The sequence below is a fragment of the Alosa sapidissima genome, chromosome 16 (assembly GCF_018492685.1).
Source record: "Alosa sapidissima isolate fAloSap1 chromosome 16, fAloSap1.pri, whole genome shotgun sequence".
Lineage (NCBI taxonomy): Eukaryota > Metazoa > Chordata > Actinopteri > Clupeiformes > Clupeidae > Alosa > Alosa sapidissima.
The window spans coordinates 23,535,978-23,561,766 of NC_055972.1; the positions used below are offsets into that span (position 1 = coordinate 23,535,978).

General features: G+C 40.8%; 4 protein-coding genes across 6 annotated transcripts in view; 2 read left to right on the plus strand and 2 right to left on the minus strand.

Moving 5' to 3' along the window:
* Positions 1 to 21,311, minus strand: nt5c2a (5'-nucleotidase, cytosolic IIa). 3 transcript variants are annotated; one of them, XM_042065069.1, is made up of 19 exons: positions 21,235 to 21,311; positions 19,257 to 19,396; positions 17,563 to 17,601; positions 15,388 to 15,461; positions 13,042 to 13,159; positions 12,386 to 12,481; positions 12,137 to 12,228; positions 11,955 to 12,012; positions 11,729 to 11,822; positions 11,052 to 11,105; positions 10,817 to 10,900; positions 10,662 to 10,703; positions 7,774 to 7,881; positions 6,701 to 6,767; positions 5,849 to 6,019; positions 4,433 to 4,484; positions 3,900 to 3,960; positions 3,380 to 3,556; positions 1 to 2,597 (listed from the first exon to the last, which is right to left on the minus strand). In XM_042065069.1, the coding sequence occupies exons 2-19, from the start codon at positions 19,355 to 19,357 to the stop codon at positions 2,361 to 2,363; spliced, it is 1,725 nt and encodes a 574-aa protein (XP_041921003.1). In that variant the 5' UTR covers positions 19,358 to 19,396; positions 21,235 to 21,311; the 3' UTR covers positions 1 to 2,360. The 3 variants fall into 3 exon arrangements, with proteins under 3 accessions (XP_041921003.1, XP_041921004.1, XP_041921006.1); XM_042065070.1 differs by lacking the exon at positions 21,235 to 21,311 and adding an exon at positions 20,425 to 20,480; XM_042065072.1 differs by lacking the exons at positions 17,563 to 17,601; positions 21,235 to 21,311.
* pcgf6 (polycomb group ring finger 6) overlaps positions 10,417 to 25,789 on the minus strand; it is a 24,523-nt gene continuing 9,150 nt past the window's right edge. The window contains exon 11 of the transcript XR_006023216.1: positions 10,417 to 10,438. The gene's annotated coding sequence lies outside the window, so the exon portion shown is untranslated. The remainder of the gene's footprint in view (positions 10,439 to 25,789) is intronic.
* Positions 13,531 to 15,942, plus strand: LOC121684933 (microfibril-associated glycoprotein 4-like). Its single transcript, XM_042065099.1, has one exon. The coding sequence runs from the start codon at positions 13,549 to 13,551 to the stop codon at positions 14,293 to 14,295; it is 747 nt and encodes a 248-aa protein (XP_041921033.1). The 5' UTR covers positions 13,531 to 13,548; the 3' UTR covers positions 14,296 to 15,942.
* inaa (internexin neuronal intermediate filament protein, alpha a) lies at positions 22,385 to 25,647 on the plus strand. The gene is made up of 3 exons (XM_042065076.1): positions 22,385 to 23,721; positions 24,301 to 24,425; positions 24,918 to 25,647. The coding sequence occupies exons 1-3, from the start codon at positions 22,690 to 22,692 to the stop codon at positions 25,180 to 25,182; spliced, it is 1,422 nt and encodes a 473-aa protein (XP_041921010.1). The 5' UTR covers positions 22,385 to 22,689; the 3' UTR covers positions 25,183 to 25,647.

Below are 25,789 nucleotides of genomic sequence, written 5' to 3' on the forward strand. Positions count from 1 at the left end.
CGCGAAAGAACCTTGTAGAACTTTATTTTCGCTTGTTTTAGAACATAAAGGAGGGGAAAAAAAAATATTTCAATTATTTGGATTTTGAATCGAAAGCAAGAACATGCACAACCAACACTTGAAGACATAAAATAAAAAAAATAAAAAGAAGAAAACAAAGTAAGAAAACAATAACAACAAAATAACCGGAAAATTCTAAGCAGCAGGCAACTGACATTATAGCAGTATTTGCATTCCCATTTAAACAACTTAATGAACAGGAGTGTTCTGTCATAGTAACATAAAGATTATCATGACAAAGGCAAAGAAAAATATACTTATGGCAGTAAATTCAACCAGTAAATTCAACCATTTCGCACAACCGTAACAATCCCACATGGACCATCAAAAATAAAGAGCAAAGGACATATGGAGTTAAGGCAACTCGAGTCCCTTCATAATGTTCACTCATATGCCCAGCTGCAGTGCTACAGTGATAGCTCACACACATTCACACACTCCAAAAGGCAAAGTTCCATATTTTGCGCTCAATTAATTCTGTAATACAGATCCGTTCAAATCACATCATTTACCTTGACAAAGCTGACTATGGGTATCGTCCAGAGAATGTTCTGGAAAGAGACAACATCCCCCACCTAACAGTGGTCTTGGATGCATTACAGTTCCTTGCAAAGAGACATTTGTCTGTATTACGATCTCAAACCATTAACATTATACAGAATTGGGATCGTAATTGTATAATTTAAAACGGGCAACGAGTCTGTGTTATACACAAAACGTCAAGCCTGCATGAAGGAACAAGCAATGGAGCAGAATTTGGCCATTTTGGTCCACTTGCTCTCTTTCCGTTCCACTTGTGTAACCATACTTGCTGACAAAAGTTAGTCATAGTCATAGAAATCTGCTACATGTCAAAGTAATCCCTTTTAAAAACTACTGAGTGCCATTGGACAGGGTCCCATCTGCCTCACAATAGAGGAATAATAATAACAACCTTTCAGTTAATAAAACATAAACACACACACATTCAAACAAATACTGGTCTTTGTATTAAATCAGAACAAAAATCCAGTATTTACAAGGAGCAAATAAAATATAAATGAAATAAGAAAACAAATCCCTACTCCACTCTGGCACAAGTGCAAATAATCTCAGCACTGGCTAGCTCTGCAGTACATCTAGAATTATCAGAGATGGTTGGAGGGCCCAACAACAAGGCATGTTTAGCCCTGCGTGTATCTGTTGAGCAATGCATCAAGGCAGCTCCAGCTCAAATCAGCTGCTCAGTGAATAGAACCTCAAGTGTTTCCCAGTAACAGAAATAGGTAACATTCCCAGTATCCTTTGCCTCTTTGATTGCACAAGCACATCCTCTTCATCCACAAGCCCTGTCAGCTCACCTATATCACACAGATGTTTTCATGTCTACGTCTTTGTTCTGTTGTCATTTTGGACGATAAATGTGAAGGCATAGGTAAGGTCTGAATTTTTGCTCCATTGTCTTATTCCAAAACTGTTTATTTTTCCCTCAGCCACAAAGTTACGCTTATGCTAAGTTGTGCTTATGATAGTTTGAGCATACACAAACTGTTCTGAATGACACTGAACGTGTCTTGACACTTTGGTTAGATGTAGATGTAGTCAATGAAAAAGGATGCTGCGATTGCGTCGACCAAACTGCATCATTTGGTCTGCTCCCATGCAGATTTAAAGCTGCAGAACTGACAGTATATTGCATGTCCATATGGCTACAGCATAATAAACCACTCAGAAACCTAAAGCAGATTCATAACACCCAAGCATGCACATTTTTGGATGCACCATTTGGATCCCCATCAACTTCAACTTGTGTTCCCTCAGAACTAACAGCAATTAGTATGGCCTTGGCCACAACACAATATGACAAAAAAAAAATCCTTTCGACTTGACATTAACCAAATGATTCGATAAGAGACAAAGAAGGAGAAAAAGAAAGAGAAAAGTAAAAAGTCTCAGGTCCATCTCCGTCTTCATCACAAGCAGGCAGGAAGAGGAGTTTGGTCAATGAAACAGTCCTTGTAAATGGGTCTCCCATTTACAATAAATAAAAAAACAGTAAATATAAATAAATAAAAATAAACAGTGTTCTCCTAAAAAAAAAAAAATCTACAGTTGACCTAATCCCAAACTGTTCATACCGACAGAGAACACAACACATAATGATGAAAATTCTAAAGAAAAACATCTCTCCAAAAAAGAAATCCAGGGGAAAACATTTGCCAAATACATCCTGCAAGCCTAAAGAGGCTACACTTTTCCCTTCCTCAAACCTTTGAGTAAAAGTCCAGTTACGGACCAGTAAGCGGAACCAAATGCCTTTTTTACTCTTCTTCTTCTTCCTCCTCTTCATCATCATCTTCATCGTGGCAGTGCGTGATCTCCTGGGGGGTCGTGGGGAAGAGGTGTGGTGGCTGGATCTCACTGATGGACCGGGTGAGCTGGTGCCGTTTGCACTCGTGGTCGCGGAAGTCCAGCGCGTGGCGGTTACGTGTGGCCATGGGCGACTCGGTATCGTTGATGTTCATGTTTGTGTGCTCCACTGTGGACTCGTGGGGCATCTGTGTGTGTGTGTGTGTGTGTGTGTGTGTGTGTGTGTGTGTGTGCAACAGAAATAGGGATGGAGATGGAGAGCATGTGTATGTGTTTGTGTCAGGGAGAACAAAAGAGAGCACACAAGTGAGAAACAAAGATGAAAGGAAATGAAAGGATATGTGAACGAGAGGAAGGAGGGGTTAAAAGAGAGGGAGGGGTTAAAGGAGAGGGGGAAGGGTTAAAGGAGAATTCCAGCAAATTTCTCACACAGATCTCTGTTTCTTGTGGTCACCGAGTATTGTCAGTACAAAAAAAACAATTGGTTCCATCAAGCTCAAGTTGCTGCAGCCAACAGCTAGAGTTGCCAGGCAGCTACAGTGCTACACTCTGGGGGCATGTTCGGTGACCTTGAGAAACTGTAATTCTCCTTTAAGTATATCAATAATCTTGTTAAAGCTCAAAGGGCACAAAGGTGTACAGAGAGAGATCGGTATACAATGCTAAAATAACCAAGGTTTGTTGGCTTCTTGGACATTGACAGGAGCTAATTAGCCATCTCTCAGCAGGTACATGTCTTTGGTTAATACATGCATACTGTATCTGTGTGAGTGTGTGTTTCTCAGTAATTTAGTGCACATTTTAGGATCATACAACTGTGTGTGCTTGTGTGATTGTGTGTGTGTGGAAATGAACATGAACTGGCATCAAACAGCAGCGACTTAAAAGTGTCACAAGCCTTGTTGTAGTAGTAGTAGATGAATAAGGAGACAAGTGGGCACTAGTGGAGAGTAGGGAGGGGGGTACTCACCAGCACATGGGCAGCTCGAAACAGGTAGCTGAACGGGTAGTAGAGCATGTTGATAAAGGAGGCGGCGTACAGGTCAGCATAGCGCATCACCTGCGAGGCAAACAGCGTCTGCCGTGAGCCACTGCGGAACAGGCTTCCCATCATTCCATAGCACATGTCCATGTCATGGGTGACTTTCTGCCAGGGAGGAGAAAAGGACATCAGGGTTTGGTTTGGTTTAGTTTCATTTATTTATTTTAAAAAATGCATGAATCACAAAAAGAGAAGAGATGTTTTGTACCAGATTTAGCAAGAGGTCGACCGATTGATTGGCCGGCCGATTTTGGGCATTTTTAAATTAATTGGCATAGGCCGATCTCCGAGTATATTAGACCGATTAACAGTCAGGCGCATCTGCGGGGAACCCAACTTCTTACTGTCTACTAATGGCTGGTTGGTGTTTGACTTTGCTTTGTTGTGAATATGTGTGTTCATATATTTACCTCGTCTTGTTTTATTTCTGTACTTGTGTGTGTTTTACCTTAATCCTCCTCTGGAGGGAGCTGATATCCGGCCTCTCATTGCTACTACTGTCCAAATGTCTGGGGGGGGGGGGGGGAAGAGAGAGAGAGTGAGTGGAATGAATGATAATAAGTGACAGCGCGGGGGGGGGGGGGGGACAATAAAGAGATAGAGATTAGAAAGAGGGGGAGAGGGGGGGAGAGAGAGGGGGGGGGGGACCCAGTTTTGGGGAAGAGTATGGGTGTGCAAGGGAGAGAGGGAGAGACATACAGAAGAGTAAGAAGGCAAGAGGGGAAGAGAAGAGAGCCAGATGTAGGGTAGGGGGCAAAAACATTAGGAGGGGAGAAGGGGTGACATGAGCTGTTATAAATAGCATGGAATGTGTTTCACTCTTATCTGTCTGACAAATGGCCTTAGAGTGAAGGCAATAGGGTAAACTGCCTCTCTGACCCTGTCGCCCACATTCGTACACACATACATTACAGTATATGAGAACATGACATGACCATGGTATACGTGACTAATTGGAGGATAGTCTGCGGTCTTACTCACTTGTACAGCTCAGCTAGGAATATGTCCAGGCCCTGTAACTCCTCAAACAGGGCTGTAAAAGAGAAAGAGAGAGAACCATCGACAGACAGAGGGAGAGAAAGAGAGGGGGAGAAAAAGAGACAGAAAGAGGGCAGAAGTGAGTGATCGGTCCTTGGATACTGTAACATATCCTTTTCCTGTCCAATCTATTTCAGTCCCAATGCCTTGGCATATCGCCGTTGTAACTATGTTGACATCCAGGACTAACATGTTCCTAGGGCCACCCTCCAACCAACTAGCAACCATTTCAGTCTACTGAGGTTTTGAAAGAAAATAGCCATTGCCATCACCAGACCAGACAGGTTTGTGCCCTAATGAGGAACAATTTCAATTTCTCCCTCCCTTTTTAATTCAGGTCATCCAATTATAGAATGAAATCACAGTGAAAAGTCCTTACATGTCTAAACGATCATTTCCCTAAATCAGGGGTGGGCAAACTTTTTGGCTCAAGGGCCACATTGGGTTTTGAAAAATGGCCGGCGGGCACCCGACACACACATAAAAAAAAAAAAAAAAAAAAAAAATCATACATACAAAAAAAAAACATTTTTTTATAGCGTATAATTTAGTATGAAAAGTATTTGTTTTAAAATATAAATTGCTTAAAAAATACTGCTAATTTGATGCTGTTTAACAAATGAATAAATTGTGCACAGTCGCTTTAATTCACGTTTATTTCTCAATGATCTTCTGCCTGCTCCGCTATGGCTAGTGCTGTACCTAGCTGTGCCCTCTCACAGTTTTTAAATGGTCAGTAGTGGGAACTACTGTTGCCTTCATGATTTCCTTTTAAAAGTTTCTTATACGAAGGAGATATCAATTATCAACAATGACAAGCCAGCTGGAACCTGCCGCTCTATCCCTCTCGTGAGTGCAGACGCGTTCACAATTAAATGGATCGCATAACGTTCACGTTAGACCAGCTGCAAAGGAGATAACAAAGAGTAGGCCTATCATCTCTATGTAACATGATGTTTTGACATTGACATTGTAAACGTTTTCTAAGAAAAGTGAAAAGCAGTTTGCAGTAACGCTAACCAACCTCGTCTCTATCGCAGGAAAAAATAGCGAGCAGCCTGATAACCAAATTAAATGCTCGGCGGGCCGGATGAAAGTGCTTGGCGGGCCGAAGTTTGCTCACCCCTGCCCTAAATGGCTCTGATAATGGTCATGATGAAACTGCTAAGACAATCATCTTGGCTATGTGCTCAATAGTTGCCCATGAATTAATCTCATCATTAGCAATAGCAGCAACAACAGTGGAAGTTAGGGCTGAAAATTCCAAACATCCCATGTCGTTGAGCCCATCTATGCAGGAAAAAATTGTGATTCATGAAGGCCCTGACAGGGTCGGGTGGTGTGGTGGCTGGGACTGACCACTCTTGTCTGTCCACACATGTAGCTCCTGGGCTAGCTCGGGGATCACCAGGAAGGTCCTCCAGCCCTGGCGTTTCTTGGACTTTAGGATGTCGCCAAAGATGTGGTCTCCGATGTACAGGATGTCCTTTCCTTTGGCGCCCAGCAGGTCGCACACAATGTCAGATGAGCCTAGGGAGGAAAAACATGGCATTCTTGTCAGTGCTGACTAGGAAGGAAAAGGTAAGCTGCATTGAATGCACTCTGTCCACACCGAATCCCTTAAATATGCCCTTCTTTTGCTTCTTATTTCTCGATCAAAATAGCAACACCACAAGCAGACAAAAAAAAAAAAAAGAAAAAGAAAATTAGTAACCTGGCGTCCAACAAAAGTTCAGCTCAAAACGTTAGGACAGTCCAATTGAAAACAATGTAATTAAACTGACTGTCACTAATGCTCGCATCGCACTCAGTTAAGACACGTCGTAAGAGGTCTTCCGAGATGTAAATATATAAAAAATGCTAAGAAGCTCACAAACAAAGATTCATACAAACAGCATGAATCAAATAAAACCTGAATATAGATTTGAATAAAAGTCGGAACAAAAGTCGGAATAAAAGCCCATCTGTCATTTTAATGTCCCTTTAGCTTTACTGTAGTCATAAGTAAACACATGAGCCGGTACCATCACACCAGAGCCTTCTAGGGCTATGCGTCACACCAGTGTGATGAAAATGTTGGAAAATGAACATTCTAAAGAATATCTGGGTTCATTGAATTCAACATGGAATTTTAAAACCTTAAATTGTTGCTGAACAGACTCTTTTGTTAGAATGTTCAAAACTCCTCTGCTGAACGGTTAAAGCTCTTACCTCCAGAGTACACTATGCCATGCTGCAGAGGTCCCGTGTACGTGCCGATCTTCAGACGCCCAGTGGTCTGCAAGAAACCGTCACAGGACAGTGAGCACAACCCCTCCAGCTTCGCAACAGCAGCTGGGTTATCACAAGTACAACCTGAGCTCCTTTTTATTGTCATACTGTATATCGTGAATTTACACCACTTGGATTGGGCTTTTTTAGGCAATTGTGTTGGGGTTCATCTTGGATTGGAGATCTGTTTGAGTTAATCTAGGATTTGTGGTGTTTGTGGCACTCCGGTCCCTTCGGGTTTCACTGAGAATGTAGTAGGGAATCCCTTGATAATAGAACTGATTAGTTCTCTTCCAGGCCAATCAGTGAGCTATGCCAGTGGGTTTAGGAGTGGACACAACACAAAGTTGAAGTGCTGCCAAATTAAATCTATCTTGAAAAAGGCCTGGTTGCCAGAGATGCTGCTATTGGATCTGCTCAAGAACAGGTTACATGGACTACACCACAAAAGGGAAACATTGTTATTTACCACATGAAATATCATAACAATCAATTTTGACTATGAGTTGACCCAATAACTTTCAGTATACTTATATTGTACTAGTACTAGTACTGTACATTGAGGTCTACACAGTACATACTAAATTAGAACTAGACATCGACAAGAAGAGATCTTTGGCCAACAATACAGAGACAGAAATGGAACAGGCCTCAGGAGAGGAACTAGAGGTACTACTTTAAATGCACAACCTGGAGCAGTTTGTGCTATGCTATTTAGGCTAATATAAAAATGACGAGCATTTGTTTGTCTTGCTAATGAAAGAACTTTCCTCAATACGGTAAAAAGCTCAGTTCGCTCTGCTGTTTGGCAAGTGTCAAGACTCGCTGCCAGTTCCTAATTCTTCTTTCCCTTCAAGAAGCATGACAGCTTGCCAAACGTCTCTGCTTGCCAAACAATTTGAAGTAAATGCCACCCAGACGGCATCATCTCCATCGGGAGTCTGACCCCTCAGACTGCTGCTCTGACATTTCGGATAATTTCTGGACCGTGTTTGGGGCAGAGGGTCTCTCACCGTGTCCACCTGTCGCAGCACCGTGCCTTCACCAAAGAACAGCGGCTTGCGGGCGTCCACCAGGATCAGGTCGAAGTAAGACTGCCAGGGCCGATGAGGACTTCCAGTCTACACAGGCACCACAAGATCAGTCGTTGGTTGAATGGATGGATGGATGAATGACAATGGTGGGAAAAACAGAGGCACCACCACAATAAGAGACACACACCCCTACCCAGCCCAACACCACACCCATCCATTACTGCTGGAGAACTGGTAAACAGTTGTAACAGTTTCTTCACATGTAAAGGTTACAGATTTGTGGGTCATTTCCAAAGTTGATTTTGATCACATCTAATAACTGGGCAATTCCATGCAAAGGTCATCCTTACCATGGAAAAAAAAAAGTTGTGCATACGCAAATAGAACTGTTGTTAAAATCTTCATTTAGGTCTATATTTTATTGTTTGTAACTGATCTGATTGAATTTGATGGAGAATGACACTCTTTTTACATCATAAATATGGTGTGCAACCATACAGAAACAACTTTTTTTACATGGTAATATTATACATATTTCAAAAGTGGATAAATGGACCCAATGTTCAAACAAATTGTGTCATTTGACAAATTCCAGATTGACAAGGGAATGGTAGAGCAATGTCTATGCTCAGCTTGCCTTTAAGAGCACAACTCCTTACATTTGTAAGGCTTTTGTTTTTAAGTCAGCAAGTTCCATGGCCAGGTCACATCCATAACGTTTTATAGGAAAAGTTTATGCTACATATACAGTGTTGATGCGACAATGTCCATAGTGTCTGTGCAAAGCTGATTTATATCAATGTAAAGTGTGATGACCAAATTGTGCCCCTTTCTTACTTTTAAAACCTTTAATGGTGCGTTATGGATGTTACATAATGTGAATTTACAAGACTGGGGACTTTATTATACCTCAAAGCCGATAGAACGTCTGTTCTGGTGGCATGTCAGTTTCAACGCATTTCAACTTAGTGTTTACAACTGACATTTCAAAGATTATTAGGTTGTTTAAAACCACAGGGAGGCCTTGCCTAACCATTGGCAAAACAAACATAATATTAAAATACCTCCAGTGATTAGCCTAGCCATAGCCTATTTTCAAGTGGCCTAATAACGAAAATCTGAGCGATTATCTTCCGTCACGTCTGCTTAACACAGTTTAATTTTAAATGTGACGCGATATGACAGCATTTGAAGTGTCAGGTCCTCTGTAGCTAATACCCACAGAGTAACATGAGTAAGGGCAGCAATAAACTAGATGTACCGCATAGCGGTACAAAATATGACCGCCTCTCAGTCCTGCATATTCTCTTCGCAAAAATAAATCACGCTTGTCAATTTGTCTCCATCTCCTACTCCTGCAACTCATGTGCATGTAAATGAGTGTGTGCATATGTGAGTTTGCTTTTGTTTATAAGAGTGTGTGTGTGTGTGTGTGTGTGTGTGTGCGTGCATGTGCATATGCGTGCCTGTGTTTGTGTGTTTATGTGTGTGTGTGTGTGTGTGTGCGTATGTGTTTGCATGCCCACGTGCGTATGCGTGCCTGTGTGTGTGTGTTTATGTGTCTGCATTCATGTGGGTGGGTGTTTGTGCATGTGTGTGCGTGTGTGTGTGTGTGCGTATGTGTTTGCATGCCCACGTGCGTATGCGTGCCTGTGTGTGTGTGTTTATGTGTCTGCATTCATGTGGGTGGGTGTGTGTGTGTGTGTGTGTGTGTGTGTGCTTGCTTGCCTGTCTGTATGTGTGCGACTGTGCGTGCGTGCGCATGTGCGTGTGTGTGCGCATGTGCGTGTATGCACGTGCATGTACTTTATGTGTGCAAATCACAAATGAGTGGGTATGGGTTAGGTTCATGCGGGCTCTTGAGACTAACATACCATAAATATTCTGTCATCTTGGGTGCAACGGTTCAGGTAGGGCTAGTTATTTAGGGGAGTGGCCACCAAGTTTCATGTTCCCTGGTGTTTCAGTAACCAGGGAATCACTGACCAAAATTGATGACGGTAAAAGAAAAAAATACATTTCTTTTTTATATTTTAAATGACTTGTTGTCCTGATTCTTCCTGTGTCTCTTAGTGGGCACTGAGGAAGCAATAATTTCATCACTAGTTTTTCATGATTACCATTTCAATTCACTACTTAATTATTGTCGAGGACTGGTTCAGACACGTCACATCCATAACATGAAACAGTCACATCCATAACGCCAGTTTTTGCTACATAATGCATTACGAAAATGACGCATAGTTTCAAAAACACACTTTTTGTGTTCATTCAAGTCTCCTTCATGGTACATATATCATAGTTTCGGCAGTTTGTAGAGTTTGTAGAAAACCTGTAATCTCTCACAAAAGTGTGTCCATTTCATGTCACATCCATAACGCTGATAAAATGCCTTGTATTCTTAGGATGAAATTGATTATATGAAATTTGAGGATTTCTCAGTATTCAGAGGACAGAGGTTGCATTAAAAGTTATGCAAATTAATTCACTGATACTAATTTTGCCCCCACTCTAAGGCATTTTGTTTACCAATATGAGTCCAATTGTCACATCCATAACGCTGGAACTGCCCAACTATTTGCCAGGGAATAATCCAGAATAATCCATTTTAAACTCAATAAAACACACACACACACACACACACCTGAAATGTTCCAAATCTGTGCATACATCAGAAATGTCATGACAAATCTACACCCACTAAAACACACCAACAGATGTTCTCTGCATACACAGAAGCAGAATGCTTTTCTCATAACTGATTTTATGTTTGCTATGGGAATTTGCCACAATGCACAGCTGTGTCTGGTCTGACTCGGAGAGAACAGAGCACAGAGGGCAAAAGTAAAAATAAATACCAGACTCACTTGTGGGCCGTGGGGAAGGTCAAACAGGTACGTCATGATTTTCTAAAGAGGGGAAATTAGGCACTATTAATACCCTGAAGGCGTTGGTACTCACTTGGATGTCATACACTCCCATTACAAGTCTAAATAAATTAAGTACAGAAATAGCAACTTACATCAGTGTACTTGTAGTCACTGTTTGTGACCAGGAACACCTTTGAAACTTCATTCATTCGGCTCAACAAGAGAGGCAATTTGGACTGGTTTTGGGAGACACAGCAGAGCAATTAGCACAGCATGGCAATTAGGAGTCACGGCAGGTGAGCTCATGAATCCCCTAGTCACAGACACCATGTTTAAGACAAAACAGCACCCCGTGGAAAGCAAACACATGTTAATCGAGGTACTCACGTCTTTCACCACATACTTCTCAAGGTTCTCAACAGTCTTCACCTTCAGTGATCCCTGATAGAGATTAACAAGTGAGAGGAGGACAGGTTTAAGTCAAAATAATAAGAAAGAAAGCAATAAGCTATACGAGAAAGAAGCAATAACAGAAGCAATAACAGACATTAGGATAACAAAGGATAACAAACTGAATATGTAAATAGTCTCAAATAGCACAAATACTCCAAAAAAGTGCTCGTATTTTACTGACTGGGCACTACACTGCATGACAAGGCACAAAACGTTACTACCGAGAGAGAGAGACGTTACTAACGAGAGAATAGAGAGACATTTCTTTATTCTAAATGTGTAGCAGAAAGTGCACGCACATCCAACTTGGTACAGGTGCATGGTAAAGTAGATCCCTGAAATAAAGAAAAGAAAGATACCCGCACACTGTTGCTGCTGTTCCCCAAGTGATTTAATGCACAACGTTTCGACCAATGTTGTTCACACCTGACAAAGACCAACATTGGTTGAAACATTGTGTATTATATCACTTCGGGAACAGCAGAAATAGTGAGTGTGCGGGTATCTTTCTTTTCGTTATTCTAAACGTGACCATAAATAAAGTTGGTTTCATGTCTAGACGTCATGCATAAAGTTGGCTGTCTAGACACAACACTGGGTGTTGACTGTACCTTGAAATGGACCCAGTCCACCGCATCTCGGACATCCTGGAACATGCTCTTGTAGGACATAAACAGGTCCCCATCTTTAAAGCCTGTTTCACAGCTTTAAAAGAATGATGGCACACATTAGAAATCAGAGCACAAGTGAAGAAAAGGATAATCTGCACCCTCTTTTGGTCTCTTAAGATTACAGGGGGTGATACATAGACTCTAATAATGCTCACTGAAGACTCACCTTGTGTATCTTGAGCAGTTAGTGAAGAAATCTACCAGGCAGGCAAATAGGTAGGTTTCTAAGGGAAAAACGCAACCATAATAATTATCAGACCAGAAGAAAATACAAGACTTACACAACATGGATGCTTTTAGGCACTGGTTTCCATCAGGAGATAAGTACCAGACTGGCTTTACTCTTACCTGGCAGATTGAAGAGTGTGTTCAAAATGTAGAAGCGGTCAGTGTCTCCACGCTGGATGAATTTGTTTGGATACTGTTCCCTGGTCTCAGGCCTGACAAACACAAACACACACACACACAACAAATTGTGCTGCCTATTACTCCTTTCACTAATTTCACTACTGAGCTATCTGCAACTCTGGCACATATCCAAATTATGAATATTCTCACTTCTCAAATATTTCCACAACACAAGTATTGGTCACTCACCCACGCATGAAGTTGAATCCATGTGCACACACCAAAATGTTGCCATAGGCATCAACCTTCAAGAGGTTTCCGTAGGTGGTATCAAACACTAGACCCCTACAATAAACAAGCCATTAGATCTACTCAGCTCCACACTAACTAATAATAATCTACCTTTCAATCAGAAGCTATAAAAAAAAAAAACTGTTACCAATTCAGGCTTAAAATAACAACATGTAGTTATACAGACGTCTACCGAATGCAGTCTTCAGTACAGTAATCAACAGTAGGCTTTTTTTACATGCGGACCTTGTGTTTCAAATTTGAGTTCCCATACAAACAAATTAAGTGGTGGATCATGTCAGTTTAGTCTATTAACGTCAAAAAACATTTGACACCTTTTTTAAAATACTATTCCCTTTTGCGCATCACCAATATTGTCAGTGAATTTTAGACTAGCAGTACCTACAGGCTTACCATACCGAACATTAACCAAACCGCAACTCCAAAACCGAGGTAGTCACCGTACCCTGATTTTTGTGTACAATTACACCCCTAGTAGTTATTTTGTGTAGTAAAATACATGTAGCTATTTTTAGATTTGACTGATTGTTATACAGCTGTTGACAAACAACAGAGTAGGTTTTAACAGCAAGAGAAATGCAAACATACTCTACCTTGTGGGGAATGCTGGATCATAGACAAAGTTGAGCAACTCCTGAGGGTAACCGATAGAGACCAGCCTCTCCACAGTCAAGTCGAAGCCCAGTGACTCATACTCTGGAGACTTGTACACTAGAGGAAAACAAACAGAGGGGCTCTGACCACCTGCAGGCGTATAAACCATCTTAAACAGAGTATAAAAAGTAAAAAGAACTCATTTATAATGCATACGCAAGACATGCATCTATACATGGACAAACATGGGATACACGTCCTTGAATAAATACACAAAGGTGCACAAAAAAATTCTCTAAACTGTAATGAGCATGGTGTTTGCACAAAGAAAATTCAATATTGTGGGCAAATTGGAAAGGCCCACTGCTTGTTGGAATTACCCAGTTGTGCAATCCCCTGAACTCTTACAAAACAAGGTCAAATTATGCAACTTGTGGAAGTTCCTGCCCGAGACCCTTATAAGTCCGGCTGGCGGAGCCCAGGCTCTTCACCCACTGACTGCCAGCATGAGGCCCCTGCTGCTGCTGCTGCTGCTTCTTCCACTGCTCGCCTTGATCGCCCGGGCCAAGCACTTCCTTCCTCTGGACTGCGCCGCCATCCACAAGCGTAACACCAGCAACCCCAGCGGCGTGTACACCACCTACCCGGCAGGGCCCTTGTCCCCGCTGCGCGTCTACTGTGACATGGAGAGCGGTGGTGGGGGCTGGACAGTGTTCCAGCGCCGACTCGACGGCTCGGTCAATTTCCTCCGGCCCTGGGACACCTACCGGGCCGGGTTCGGCAGCGCCGACGGCGAATTCTGGCTAGGCCTGGAAAACGTGTTGCTGCTGACCATGCGGACACAGAACGAGCTGCGCGTCGACATGGAGGACTGGGCGGGGAACCGGGCGCACGCCCACTACGCCACCTTCTCCCTCGAGCCTGAAGCGGCCGGCTACGAGCTGTCCCTGGGGCACTTTATGGACGGGGAGGCAGGGGACGCTATGAAGGGCCATAATGGCATGAAGTTCACGACCATTGACAAGGACCAGGACCGCTGGGAGAAGAACTGTGCCGCCAATTACATGGGCGCATTCTGGTACAACAGCTGCCACACAGCAAACCCTAATGGATTATATATACCAAAATCCAATTCACCATATGGATCAGTGTACAACAGCTGGCAAACCTGGAAAGGGAACGGATACTCTTTGAAAAGCATCTCCATGATGATGAGACCCGTATCTCACTGTTCTCACACAACTGATTTTTAAAGGTTGGCCTGTATCATACCTGTTGATTTATAACTGTCATGACACGATTTGTGAAACTTTTTTAAACATAAAAACAAATGTGTTGTATGTGTGTAAATCACCCGCGTTTTATACTTCATAGTTCAGACCACATCAGCTGTCCTCCTACTCATCTCTCAATTCCCCTCAGAATCTTTGCAGGCAATATTGGCATTCGCCTTACATTTCCCAAATTTACTCAACATCCACAACATGGTAAAATAACAAACGAGTTTCAAAAATAGGCTAATCATGACGACATGACCTGCATCCTGTAATGACTATAAACGGAGCACCTATTGCTTGTTTGGCTACGCTGCCGGGGCCACGTATGAGCCAGTTTTCCCCTGAGGTCTTGGATGTGTGTTTGTCTGACAACCAGGGTGAAATTTCAGACCCTTCTGGTAAACATTAACACTTGTTTATGGCTTTAAGCCCGACAAACAGACAGATGCAGACTCTGCTAACTTTCCACCGTCAGCCTTTGGGTAGAACTCACGGAGGAGGAGTCCATACCAAATGGAATGGGGGGGTGCGGGCAGAGGTTGGGATACAGGTCTTGCTGATACAGATAAGTGATGCACCCCCCTTCTGGTGTCCTACATGGACTTGACACACTTTCTGGGAGAGGAGAGCAGCGCTATTTACAGATACACTACTCCTTGCCAGGGTTGCATTCCTTCATGAAACACACAGTGAGGCAAGAAAACTGGGTCCCAACATTCAGATTTCATTCAGTAATTCACTCTAGAACTGAATGGCCATGATGATCTGAAAACATGAAGAAACTTGAAAATAAGGAAATAGTATGTATCCATATTCGCGGCGGTATGTGGTAGCAGTCACGTCACTAATTCTCCCACAACTGCCAACTACCGGTGCACTGTGATAAAATATCTCCATAAGAGCAGAGTAAATGCAGTAAACTACATTGTACAGGTCTCACTACCAGTGAGAATTACAATCAGACATATTGGCATTCCAGACAGAATTTAGTAAGGCTTTTTTCCTTTCTGTCTGAATTTGTTTTTTTGCCCCAGGGCCCTCCAAAAGTCAGAAAGTGGTGCCGCTTACCTGCCAAAGTGTAATCCATATCAAAGCCAAAGGACTTGATCTTCTCCATCGCCAAACTTCTGTTCACAAAAACCCTGAGGAAGTAAACAATTATTGTCATCAGGCATTGGTCTTGTGGACTAGTCAGTGAATGAACACAATGATGATAAGCGATTCCATTTCACTTTTTTTTACAATCAAATGACTTGCACATCGATTACCACAAACTGGGACATTAGGTATTGGGTTTGACAATATTTCATTATGCTATTGACTGTATTACTACCTCCATTTCAACAATTCTGGAACTATTGCCTGACAGATCATTCTTTTAATCGAGCCCACTTAACCCAAAGTTGCACTGCACAGTGTTTTTTCCAAGATAATTTCCTGGATACAAAAGCCAAGTTCGAAGTTATGAAAAAGGCTTACTTTTTTTTCTCCATCTTATGTACGTATTCAGATGTAAGTATATGGCAACATTCGTGTAGTTAGAAAGGGCAAGTCCAGTAAATAAGTTAAAGGTTTGTTATGATGTTCAGTCAAGGCCAACAAAATGGAATATTGCTTCATCCAGTAATGTGTCTAAGAGACTTTTTCTTCTCTGGTACATTCAGGGGAGCTTTTCATGGTGTCTAGTCTCATTGTATTATACATAATGCATAATCTGTAAAAAGGACATATTTAGTTTAAAAGAATTAGAAGAATAGAATTAAAGCAGAGAACAAAATCTTGATTTGAAGGCAAATCAAGGCAGTTAAGAGGGATCTGTTCTGAATTCATAAAAGGATGAACAAATAACTTGAAGTCAAGGTCAATCACAATGAATGAAAACCTGAAAAATAAGTATGTTATTAAATATCAGAGGTCAGTGTGTTTGAATGAGATACATCACCAACTGCCCACTTACTATTCACAGCAGTAGCACAATACACCACAACCACAATGATGACTGCATGCAAGGTTTCTCTAGATTACATTGACCACAAAACTCCGCTAAGCACATCTGAAATTTGAACTTCAACAGCCTTTTCATACCATTCAAACCAGAACTCCTCACTTGATAGTGACCTGAATGAAGTAGGCTTATGGCTAGTCCTTCTCCACACGATAAAAAATAGAAGATAATTTAAGTAGTAAATTGAATTATAATTGTACCGTTTGTTTTTATCATAGCTGATATTAGCACAATTGAATGGTATAATGATGTTAAATTGTGAGTTATTTATGTTTAAAAGAAACGTAAGAACTCACAAAGCAACTGGCTAAGAGAATACATAATGACCAATTTCCACAAAGTATAACAACACAAGAGAATCAATTGAATTTTAACATAAACTTTATGCTGGAAAGAAAAGAATCAGTACAAAATCAACAGCTTTTACCGTACAGTGACATCACAAGGCAAAAGCTCTCTTTCGTCAAAAGCAAGCTAGCTACACTGTACAAAAAATTACTATTCAACAATTCACATCCACAGTGACATTAAGCCAACTGAAAAGCACCCAAAATTAACCATGCGATTCATGACAAGTCCAGAAAGATAGTCCACTATTTTGTAAATTGTACACATCTTGTAACCAATTCAGGCAGTTTGTTATATTTACTCACATTTTCAGGCCCTGGAAAATGTAAACAAAGGCAAATACACACCTGACTTGAAAGAAACAAGCACAGAATGTACACACATAGTGTGAAACCCTACTGTAGGTCTACAAACCTACCATTTTGACAGCAGAACCTGAATATTGCTAGCACAATAGCCTGTGAGGAAACTACAAGCTAAACAAAATGTGACCTTCTCCAACCTGAAGTTGACATTCAGATGTGATTCAATTATATTGACTTAATACAGACTGAGGGCGGAGCTGTTACATTGAGGGAGTGATGCGTTAGGGGTCCAAACAATGGAGAGAGAGATGCAGTCAGAGGAGGAGGATGAAGGAGAGGAGCACTACCCATGGTTTAAGCGGCTTCCATCAGTCCTACAGGGAAAGCCTACTAAGCACTTCCACACGTTCACACCATACAGCAAAATAAGTATGGATGTTTTTGTTTTTTTATTCATTTACAAAAAATGGCATGATGTTTCAAATGAATAATATACACCATATTTCAAACAAAAAACAACAAAGGATTTTTTTAAAAACAAACATTCAAGTCATTCTTGCAGTTTGAAACAAAACTTCATCATACCTCATTGCTGGGTGACACTGGGCCAGTTCCCGTGGACAGCTTTGTGATAAAGGAATACATGTGCTACACATTACCATGGGTCACACTCATGAGCTTGTGTCACTCTCCAAGCACACAGTATGACATTGAACTCTCTCTCACACACACACACACACACACAAAGGCCAAACAGGAGTATTGATTTCCAGTTCCTCAGTATTTTTTATTTATTCTGTTATTTTGCTTTTTTTAATTTATTTTATTACTTTACACAAAACAACTAAAAGATTTCTATGATATGTGATTAGGTAAAAAGTAGGCTACCACGTTCACAAGACATATGCTAATGAGTTCATCTTAATGTTACTGGAGGACATTTTACACAATCAGAAGTGTAAAATTGTTTGTTTTTTTTTAATAAAGAAATACAAAATATTTTAAGAGGATGTTGATTGTCATTAGTTATACCCTGCAAGACACAGTTGAATAAAAATGAATCACCAAGCTGTTGTTCCACGAATAGAAAATTAATCTACAACTGGAAAACAAATTGTATGTGAATGAAAAACAAAAATGTGAGACTTAAAAGATGGATTGATACAATTTCAAGAACTTGTTCTTGAAGTCCAGGTATCCTTCAAAACAGCCTAAAAACATGCACTGCAAGTAATGAGGTAAAATACAAAAAAATGCATGTACTGCATAACAGTGTTTTGCAGTATTTTAACTCAAGTCTTCTCATATAGGCTAAGTGTATCATACCTTCACCAGTATTTATAAGTTGAGTTTAAGAAAACATAAAAAAATGGCCAGTCCGTTCTGCTTCGCTGTGCTGCAGAGGTAATCAAGCTCCTTCTTCTCAGAAGATGGTGACTGAACTTGTATAGGCCAAATTTAGACAAGCACATTATCTCAATAATTATTTAATCTGTCATTTTTTATAGTATTAAAATGGAATATTCTTGTCAAAAGAAATTGCACTAGTCTGCTTCACAAAATGTTTTTTGCTCAAATAAATAAACAATGAACACTGAATTAACTCATATCTCTTTTGGCAATTTCAGGCCTCAGGATAAATAACTCATTTAGAAAGAGAGAAATAGATTGTAAAAAAAGATAAATGAGACATTCTATTAACACATCACTTGTTTTCCCACCCACATTTATTGAGTCATTTCCTTTGAACTTAAAGGTCAAATGCATTTGTAAAAGACCCTTAAAAATCCTCTCAGCAAACACATCCTCGTCCTCTGAAATTCTGAATGTGATTAGATCATTAACACTGCTACTTATTTTCTACTATAATAATGCACTGGATCCGTTATTGGTCAACTCCAATAAACAAATAAATGATAAATATCAGCTTACAAATAATTGTAAGCAAATGTATAACCACCAACCACAAAAATATGTTCCAGACATGCAAATCCCTTTCCACAGTATCTCATTAACCACTGGCACCAACCTTGATAAAGTTCTACTGTACTCGAACACTACCACCTGTCATTGAATATATAATGTTGTTCAGAATTGTTGTTGGCAGTAAAAAAGGCTGCTATTTACCATTTAACTTTCCAGCAGAACACACAAACCCACAATCCTTGGATTGAAACTGGAACTTACTTTTTACATCTACCATTTTCAAGGCTACAACAACCACGGGCAGTGAAAAGTAAATGTTCTGTGCAAACTGTTCCACGCAGACACAATGGTACCTGTGATGAGCTTCTCGTCTGTATTTCTTCATGGACATTCCATCCATGTTGGCTGGAACATCTGCATAGTTCTGGAGTCTGTCGCTCCATGATGTCGTCATCTTGAATTGTTAGGAGGTTAAACAAAAACTATAGAGCACCTGGAAACAGAAAAAGATAAATTCAATACAGTTAACACATAATATTGACCAATAAAGGTCAGTCTCACCTCAAGTATGTATACAAAACTGCACAACTTATGGAGCAGGAGGTCAGTCAATCAGAATGCCCGACAGTAGTGGAATTTCTAACTCTGGAGACTGTCTGCTTGGTTGTTGCCTAAAAGTCCAGTTCCAGTGGATTCAGGACAAAGGAAACTGAGACGAGGGCATATGCCTCAACACAAACGGAAGTCTCAACAGAGCCTGTCAGTTGTATTTCATATTATGTTCATCCTATTACACAAACACATCCTGGTCGAAAACACCTAGAAAGAATGAATAACCACACAGGCCCATTTTTTATGCAAGTGTCAACATGGTGCAGTTAATTTTTGTACGAATTCACTTAACATTTCGTAGTAATTTTCCATGATGATTTTTACAGCCACCATAACGTTGACGTTACTTCCTCAACACTAAACTTGAGAAACTAGTTCAAATACAGTCTTCTTCGGAACAGAAATAACTCTGGAATAAGCAAATTTTGCTTTTTATAAAGTCGTCCACTTTGCATTCGTATTTTTAAGTGCCATTACATTAGCTCAGAACTATTCTATATTAGCACATTGACATTAGTGTTAGTAAAGTGTTGACGTTAGTCAACAGCTTAAAAAAAAAGAGGCAATTCAGCCCATTGAGGTTAACAGATAGCCATCAATGTTACTGCACATTTCAGCAAAGAGTGAAATGCGTAGCCTAGAAGCTATTGTAAAGGGATATTTATTTAAAAAAGCTAACTGTTACATTAAGGTTATAAGCCAACGTTAACATCAAGCCGAATTTACAGTTTCCTCACACCTAGTTAACGTATAGGAACTACCGTCGGTTCCGTATTTCCACCGTCTTGCGTGTATGTGTCACTTAATATCCATTTCTATACAAACCAAGACAGCGGACTCCTAAAGAAACGCAACCACCCATACCACAGGTGTATGTACATTAGCTATGTACCAAAAATGACATTTTACCGTGACTCGAAGAGCTGTAAACGGTGTTGTAAGGCTGCGTGTACACAACTGCTTGGATGACGAGAATTCTCGGTCTAACCGTTCATGTGCCGTTGAAACGGTGTAAATAGGCGACCCATCAGGCCAGCACTATAACGCCAAACGTGGTAAACAAAATCGGATATTTCAGGCAGTAAATGCTACCAAACCAGATTTTGTTCAAATCTACACATCTATGGCTACTGAAAAATGTAAGGTTCATTTAGTAAATGTTATTTTGAAGTGTTAAAAAACATCGTTGTTTTATAATTTCTGAACAAAAGTGGTGATAATTGGGGGTGTTACGATAATGTTACATGTGCCGAGTTATAACGTTATCAAAATAAATCTGACAGCCGTTATCTTTAACTTACAAAGAACTAAACTAGACTTCAGTTCATGCATTGGCTAAGTTCACATTACTGAAAGTGAAAACGTCCAACTGCACGTTTAGGACGATAGCTAGCTAGAACGCAAAATCGTCCTGTGCACTGATATAACATTACACTTCATCTATCAAAAATCTAGCTGCTAAGTTAGCATGGCAAGGTAGTTCCGTGTCATTGTAAGCTGCAAAGTACGCGGAGCTAACGATGACTTCAAGTAGCCTAATCGTATTTAATTTAGCTAACGCTACCTATTTCTGAGTGGTACTCCAAAATTGTTTATGTAGATGTTATATGAGTGCAATAATGTGCCTCTTTTCGTGACTGTTGACTGCTACTACTGACACACTGCTCTTGTAAAACATAATTTTCGTTGAAGGATAACCGTGCTACACTTGCTACTCACCTCCGAGGAAGCAACAACTGCACCAAATCAATTGCGCCGACACGCATGCGCTTTCGTGCGTAGACTGTGGAGGAATGCTACACACATAACAGACAAGACATGCTGACAGCTGGTGGGCTATGCTTTACTTCATTTTCATAATGCTCTTAAGACTAAGGCTATGTCGGTGGATCTATTAAAGTTATTAATGCACTTTTCCTCATGCAATATAGGGCTATGTTAGGACTGCTTGGTCCGAGTCACATTTAGAATTAAGGCAAATTTGCATATATATATATGTATAATCGAGTAATTAGTATTGGGAAAATATTAGAGAAGCTGAATGGAGGCACTTTTGTCAAACACCATTATTGCTTTAGTAAATAGCTCCATCTCCTGGTTATAAATGGTAACAACCAATTTCTTCTACACCGAGACTTATTAGGCTACATACTGGGGCAAACCCATACCTGTCAACACTCCCGTTTTTCCCGGGTTCTCCCGTATTTCAAGGTCATCTCCAGGCACCCTCCCGTTTTGTTATTTCTCCCGGAACACTCGTAATTTGCATGGCCACCAAACTTCATTTTAAAATCATTGATCCATGCATTTTTTCTATTAGTCTGACATCTGCCAGGCTGCCAGATTGTGTATGAAATACACCCTACACATACACGATTACTTAGTTTCAATTTCAACCGTTTTGTCATAGGCTAAAACCTGGCAACCCAAATAAGGAAGCGGGTGCCGACTGCGCAGCCTGAGGCTCGTCGTAAGCAGGCGGGCTGGTTGAGTGGCCTACTCCAGAACTAGCTGTTGTGAAATTGTTGGAAATGTAATTGATTAACACATCACATAAACTGTTATTGAGTGTTGTTGATACACTGAACTTGTGTCTTCGGAACCAAAACTGACAGCAAGCAGTTTTGAGTTTTGGAAGTAGGCTGCAGGTAGGCAGCTGGTGGATACATAACTGGCATGCGTAAGGTAAGGTAAAAGCAACGACCGAAATGCAGTGTTGAAACACGTGTATGAAACGTATTAAATATGCAAACACTGATCCCCCCGGAAATTATAGCCAGGGTAGGCTATAATTGTAGTTATTATGTATAACCTATTAATCTAAATAGTTTTTTCTTATTAACATAACTCATAACTCATTTTCCCCGGAGTCAGGGAAGGCTGATGTTGAGAGTAGGCCTAAGCCTACATCAAATGGACAGTTCCATTCGGGTTTATCTAGTCAAACTTTATACTTAGCCTATAGGCTATCAGGTAAGTTGAAGTTTCTTTTGAAAATAAAGGCAACCTGTATACATAGCCTACACTGAGAACTAACGTCATGGTTCTCTATAGCAGTTATTTATGTCAGAAACTATGCTAATGAGATTATTGTTTGGAACAGTCCAACTGGTCCCGCTCGGGCTATATAAACGTTGGCAGAACCGATTTTAGAGCTCCTGAATAGTCGCCGAAATGAATTACGGATCTGATCACTACCTTTCTTCATCGTATAGAAAAATATTCGGAGATGTGGCCCGTTTTTCAGCCTCTACCTCAAGAAGTTCCATGTCCTCCAGCGGCTTTAGGTCGCAGCCTGGCTCTCGTGCGTCCTCACTGGGACACAGAAGGTCGGGGCGCGCATCTTCTTTCTCTCCGGTTCCCAGCGACTGCGTCGATCTAACTCAGACCTCAGTGATCACCAATGAATTTAAAATCATACGAACAAATGAGAAAGAGCAACTACAGGGTCTTAACGACCGATTTGCAATGTTCATCGATAAAGTGCGTACCCTGGAGCAGCAAAACAAGGTGTTGGAGACGGAGTTGGTCACTCTGCGCCAGAGGCACAGCGAACCATCCCGCCTGACTGATCTGTATCAGCAAGAGATGCGGGAGCTGCGCAGCCAGATAGACGAGCTCAACACCGAAAAGTCTCAGATTCTCATAGAAAGGGACAATATAGAAGATGATCTGCAAAAGCTGCGAATCAAATATGAAGACGAGATAAGGGCAAGAGAAGAGGCTGAACAGGCGCTCCGGTCGTACAAGAAAGACGTGGACGATGCAACCCTGGTTCGCTTGGACCTGGAGAGGAAAGTTGAGTCTCTACTAGATGAAATCAATTTCCTGAGAAAGGTACACGACGAGGAGGTGACGGAACTAACGAGTATGATGCACGCAGCCCAGGTATCTGTCGAGGTCGAAGTATCTAAACCCGATCTCACCGCTGCCCTGAAGGAAATACGAGGTCAATATGAGTCGCTGGCTTCAAAGAATCTTCAGTCTGCAGAAGAATGGTACAAGACAAAGTTTGCTAATCTAAATGAGCAGGCCGCAAGAACCAACGAGGCTATACGAGCCAGCAAAGAGGAGATAGGTGATTACAGAAGACAATTACAGTCCAAGACTATTGAAATTGAAACTCTGAGAGGAACCAACGAATCACTGGAACGCCAGATTCGCGAGATGGACGACGCACACAATATGGACATAGCAGGCTATCAGGTCAGGCAACTAATGTGCTTCATTTTAACCAAAGCCTCTATGATAAATCAATCTGTTTTTCTTCCATGACAAACTACCATGAAACACATGTGCTTCAAAACTATTATAATGCATAGGCCTAAGTGTAAAATTATATAAACTAATGTTTGGGGAAACCCCACACACGAGAGTTAGCGCCTTGTCCATGGTGCTGAACTCGGAACACTCGACCCGGGGTGGCTTATTCCACCCACGCGACTGATTGTAGAAAGAGGATTGCTTAAAGGCAATTATCAAGGTCGTGGTCTCAGTAGCATTGCACTCATATGAAAGTTATTTATTTTAGAGTATTACCACGTGGGATAATGGCTGTAGCCAATGATTTGCAGATAAAATGGCATATTGTCAAGTGGTGTGATAAAGCATACTCTTTTGTAGTTTGAACATCATGCTATGACTATTAATCTGATTAACCTACATCCCACTTGGTGTTCAGACAGAGATACTTAAAGCATGGCTGGCTGTTGTGTTTCTGTCATGGTGGTCATGTCACATTGTATGAAGTGAAGGCTGATTAAAACGCCTGGTTGTTCTCAACAGGAATCGATTGGACATCTTGAAAATGAGCTTAGAAGTACAAAGAGCGAGATGACGCGTCACCTTAGGGAATATCAAGACCTGCTGAATGTTAAGATGGCCCTGGACATTGAAATCACAGCATACAGGTATCTCACCAAACTGTGCTGATTTCAACAGCGTTTTTCACTTTCTTGCGGTAAATGTTAGTAAAAATGGTACCAGTGTTACAAGTTATAGCATGCAATTAAAAAAATAACAGTTTAGTTATGCAATGACTTTCAAGGAGCTATGGAAATGCTGTGTGTTTATGTTTGCCTTAAACACACTTGGACAAAGGGGAAGTAAAATGTTCAGGGTGTTTTTTACAGGTCTGGAAAGACTGTAAACATGTAGAATTACTAGTCTTTAAAATGTCTGGACGTTTTGCTCAAAGCAATATAGTACATATGCACAAAACAAAACTGACCATGTGCTGATAATATTGAGGCTCAGGTCAAAACCCCAACAAAAATACACACTTACTTTACAAAAGTACAAAAAGGAGCATCCTTAAACCACCCTGAGTATTACTTCATGTAGGCTACATTCTCACTAAAGTGTCTTGTACTTGTTCCTTCCCTTTAAAAAAAAAAACAAAGGAAACTTCTGGAAGGTGAAGAGACACACTTTGGCACAGGCATGATGTACCCCATTCCTAACCATGTGCCCAGCCAAAGCTATGGCTACCAGACCCGCACTTACACCAGCTCCAACCGAAACCCCAAGAGAGAGAAGGAAGAGGAGAGTCAGGGCAAGTCCAAAATGGCTGCACAGCAGCGGGAGATGTTTGAGGAGATCATCGAGGAGACCATTGTGACCAAGAAGGTAGAAAAGAGTGACCTGGTTGATTTAAACTCCAACTAGACCAGCAGTGTCCTTATTCAATGGAGTGAAACTGTTCTGTTTCCCATACCTGTCCATAATTACATAGCCTATAAAGTAGTCCACCCGTAATGTCATCACAGTGACTGTATACTGCTTTGAATGTAAACATGTTATGTATTATACAATACACTGCCAGTAGCTGTTGTCAATTATGTTTACAATGAGTGATTTTATCACTTTGAATGACATTTCAGTGCTAAGGAAAGATGACTTTTATGTCTAAATGTGTTTGTAATTCTGTGTGAGTATAAGTCTTAGATCTATACATTCAATCTATTGTCAAATCCAAAACTGACATTTGTTTTTCAGTGTTGCCTCATAGGATTCACAATGTAAACATGGCATATATAAGGCTATTTTCAGACTGATTAAATCAGGAGATTTAAGCCTAGGTTGTTCATATCAGTCCAACGGAAAATTCTTAATTTTCACTGACCTCTGAGCTATTACTTACACAATATTAATAAAAAAGAAAAGATACTAGATACCATTTGTCTTTGTTTTAGATATCCTGTTTTGGTTGTGGTAGTGTACCTTGACAATAGATGTATTCACCCTTTCACAGTTCAGCTTTATTTCACTGAAC